Raw genomic sequence first — 2,492 nt, forward strand, 5'->3', positions numbered from 1 at the left:
CCGAAGCACCAAAGGAGCAGGCTTGCATGTCAGCCGCCCATGAAAAGGCATTCAACTCAGTACTGGAACACATTCAAACCCAGGTCATCCAGCAGAATAAAGTTCTACAGCTTTCTTCCTTGCGCTTGCTCTATGTCGAGGAACTGAAACTGAATGGATATGAGAACTCAAATTATCGGTCAGAGAAACTACTGAAACGCCTACAGAATGACCCAATCAAGGAGCATATCCACTTCACGAAGGTTGATCATGACAAATGTGATGTCATTTCTTTCTGGCTTGTGCACAGCTCAAACATAACAGTTTCCAATGCTCTCGCACGAGCATTCACACTCGGAAGCACAAACAAGAACCAAAATGTTGCCCTCCAACTTCGCCAGGGTATTCTACAGGCCAGGGACTTCAAAATGTTCCTTGCAAATGACGACAACAAAAAGCAGATGTGCCAGCTTCTTCTGAAAGTGTGGAGTGGACAAGAGGCAGCTACCAGGCTGGAGAGAACAGAGATGGCTGTGCTGATCGTGGAGGGGAAGGCCCACCAACTTGCCTCAACGAATGGCAAGGTAAAATTGAAAGCCCTTCGTGAATGGCGATTCAATTTGTAATTTTTCCTGAAAAAAAGGTGATTACCTGTGATGTTTGTCTAGATCTGAAACTGGCAGTGACTGGTGATTGAAATGCGGTGCCTTTTTGTGTTTCAGGTCGAGGTACGTGAACTCCCCACGATCTACAGCAACCAGGAAGAGACTGATACCAGGGTGGTTCTGTACCTCCATCATGCTGCTACCATCGGATACAAGAACGCTGTAGTCAGAACACCGGACACAGACATCCTCCTGATCCTGCTCCACCATGCCCACAACATCAAGCTGACGGTGTACCTGGATACAGGGTCAGGGAAGCATCGCCAACTTGTCAACGTCTCTGAGCTGGCAGAATCCCTGGGAGAGGACTACTGTGCCACTCTCCTGGGGTACTATGTGTTCAGCGGAGAAGACTGCACCAGTGCCTTCAAAGGGAAGGGAAAAGTCGGGCCCTTGAAAAAGCTGGAGAAGAATCCCAGGTTTCACAGGGCATTCGGTGAACTGGGTGACAACTGGGATGCCAACCCTGAGGTGGAGAGGCAGTTAGAAAAATTCACCTGTGTGATGTACGGCCAGAGTCGCGAGTCATCAGTGGACATTGTCCGTGCCAAGCTGCTACGAAAAATGGTGGGAGAGGACAAGACCCTCACATCCAAGTCCAAGGTTGATCTGGCTCGCCTTCCTCCATGCCAGTCTGCCCTGAAGCCGCACATCCAGCGTGTGAACCACCGCGTAGCATTGTACAAAAGAGCCGATCAACCTATCATCGAAAAGCCAAAACCTTATGAGGAGCAAGGATGGATAAGGACTGATGAAGGACTGTTGAAACCAATGTGGTCCAGTGGTCCCATCCTACCAACCTCACTGGTGGATCTTCTGAACACAGGAGAGCACGAAGAGGAGGAGGAAGAGGAAGGAGAAGAAGAGTTTGACTCTGACGATTTCGATGAAAATGATGATGACTGACTCAGTGTAGAATCACTAATGCTAATGATGTTTATCTAAAACAAGCAAGAGAAGAGTGGTCACATTGAGTGCTAGGACTATTTTGACAGTTGTAATATTTAGAAAAATAAAACTTTGTGTTAACGTCTGTGTAGACGGACCTTAATATGAGTCTATTATTTCGTAAAACTGTGATTATTTTGTAAATAAAGCACTAATTAGCATACTAGTATACCATAGACACATGTAATCATGTTATGAATAGTTCTATCATGATCTATGCCCTTCAAAACATGGGTCTAGACACCTTCATTTTTCAATTATCTGCAATATTGGCTGAGATATGTCAAAAATCGTTTTTTTGATAATGGCAGCAGTAATTTGCATAAAAATGGTATGTGGGACATTTCTTCAGCTTGGGGCCATAGCTAGTCATTTTCTACACATTTTTTCCAATCTAGAAACACTGATTAGAAGTATATCTCCGGGGGGTGCAGGGGGACCTAGTCTTCCTACTAGACTATATGGACGCGGGTCGAACCGCATGGACAGGAATGAGTGTAGCCCACCGGACAACCATTAGAGCATCTGTGGAACATGATAGTGTTAGAATGATCTTCCACAGATGATTTGTTGTGATTTGTGGACTTTTGGCTTGGGATGAGAGCCATGGGATTGAGTAATCAGGAATTTGTAATGAGCCGAGCATATGGGCTATGCTCGGCTGGCAGGTGTATGGAGAAGCACCCTTCTTTGGTGAGATTAGTGAATTGTGTAAAAATAATTTGCATGGGTAATCCGAGGGTTAGATGCAAATTTTAACCCTTTGCGTATGGATGACGTTCAGTGCTGCAACCCGCGAAAAAGTTTTGTGTACGGATGACGTTACTACACGTCATCGACTATACCTATAAATAGATCATCAGTACGTGGTTGCATTCCCGTACCAATATGCCAAATTAA

At 45.3% G+C, this 2,492-nt stretch overlaps 1 protein-coding gene across 1 annotated transcript; it reads left to right on the forward strand.

The window, feature by feature from the left end:
- Positions 1–435: 435 nt before the first annotated feature.
- On the forward strand, positions 436–1,693 carry LOC144892574 (uncharacterized). The gene is made up of 2 exons (XM_078779715.1): positions 436–563; positions 702–1,693. Exons 1-2 carry the CDS (start codon positions 441–443, stop codon positions 1,548–1,550), a joined length of 972 nt encoding a protein of 323 aa, XP_078635841.1. The 5' UTR covers positions 436–440; the 3' UTR covers positions 1,551–1,693.
- The last annotated feature ends 799 nt before the right edge of the window (positions 1,694–2,492 follow it).

The sequence above is a fragment of the Myxine glutinosa genome, chromosome 6 (assembly GCF_964187855.1).
Source record: "Myxine glutinosa chromosome 6, kmMyxGlut1.1, whole genome shotgun sequence".
In the NCBI taxonomy this organism is placed as follows: Eukaryota; Metazoa; Chordata; class Myxini; order Myxiniformes; family Myxinidae; genus Myxine; species Myxine glutinosa.

Bases quoted from the DNA above. Each gene is read 5' to 3' on its own strand.
- LOC144892574 (XM_078779715.1), top strand. From the start codon at position 441: ATGTGCCAGCTTCTTCTGAAAGTGTGGAGTGGACAAGAGGCAGCTACC. The intron at 564-701 runs GTAAAATTGAAA...TTTGTGTTTCAG, and splicing joins TTGCCTCAACGAATGGCAAG to GTCGAGGTACGTGAACTCCC.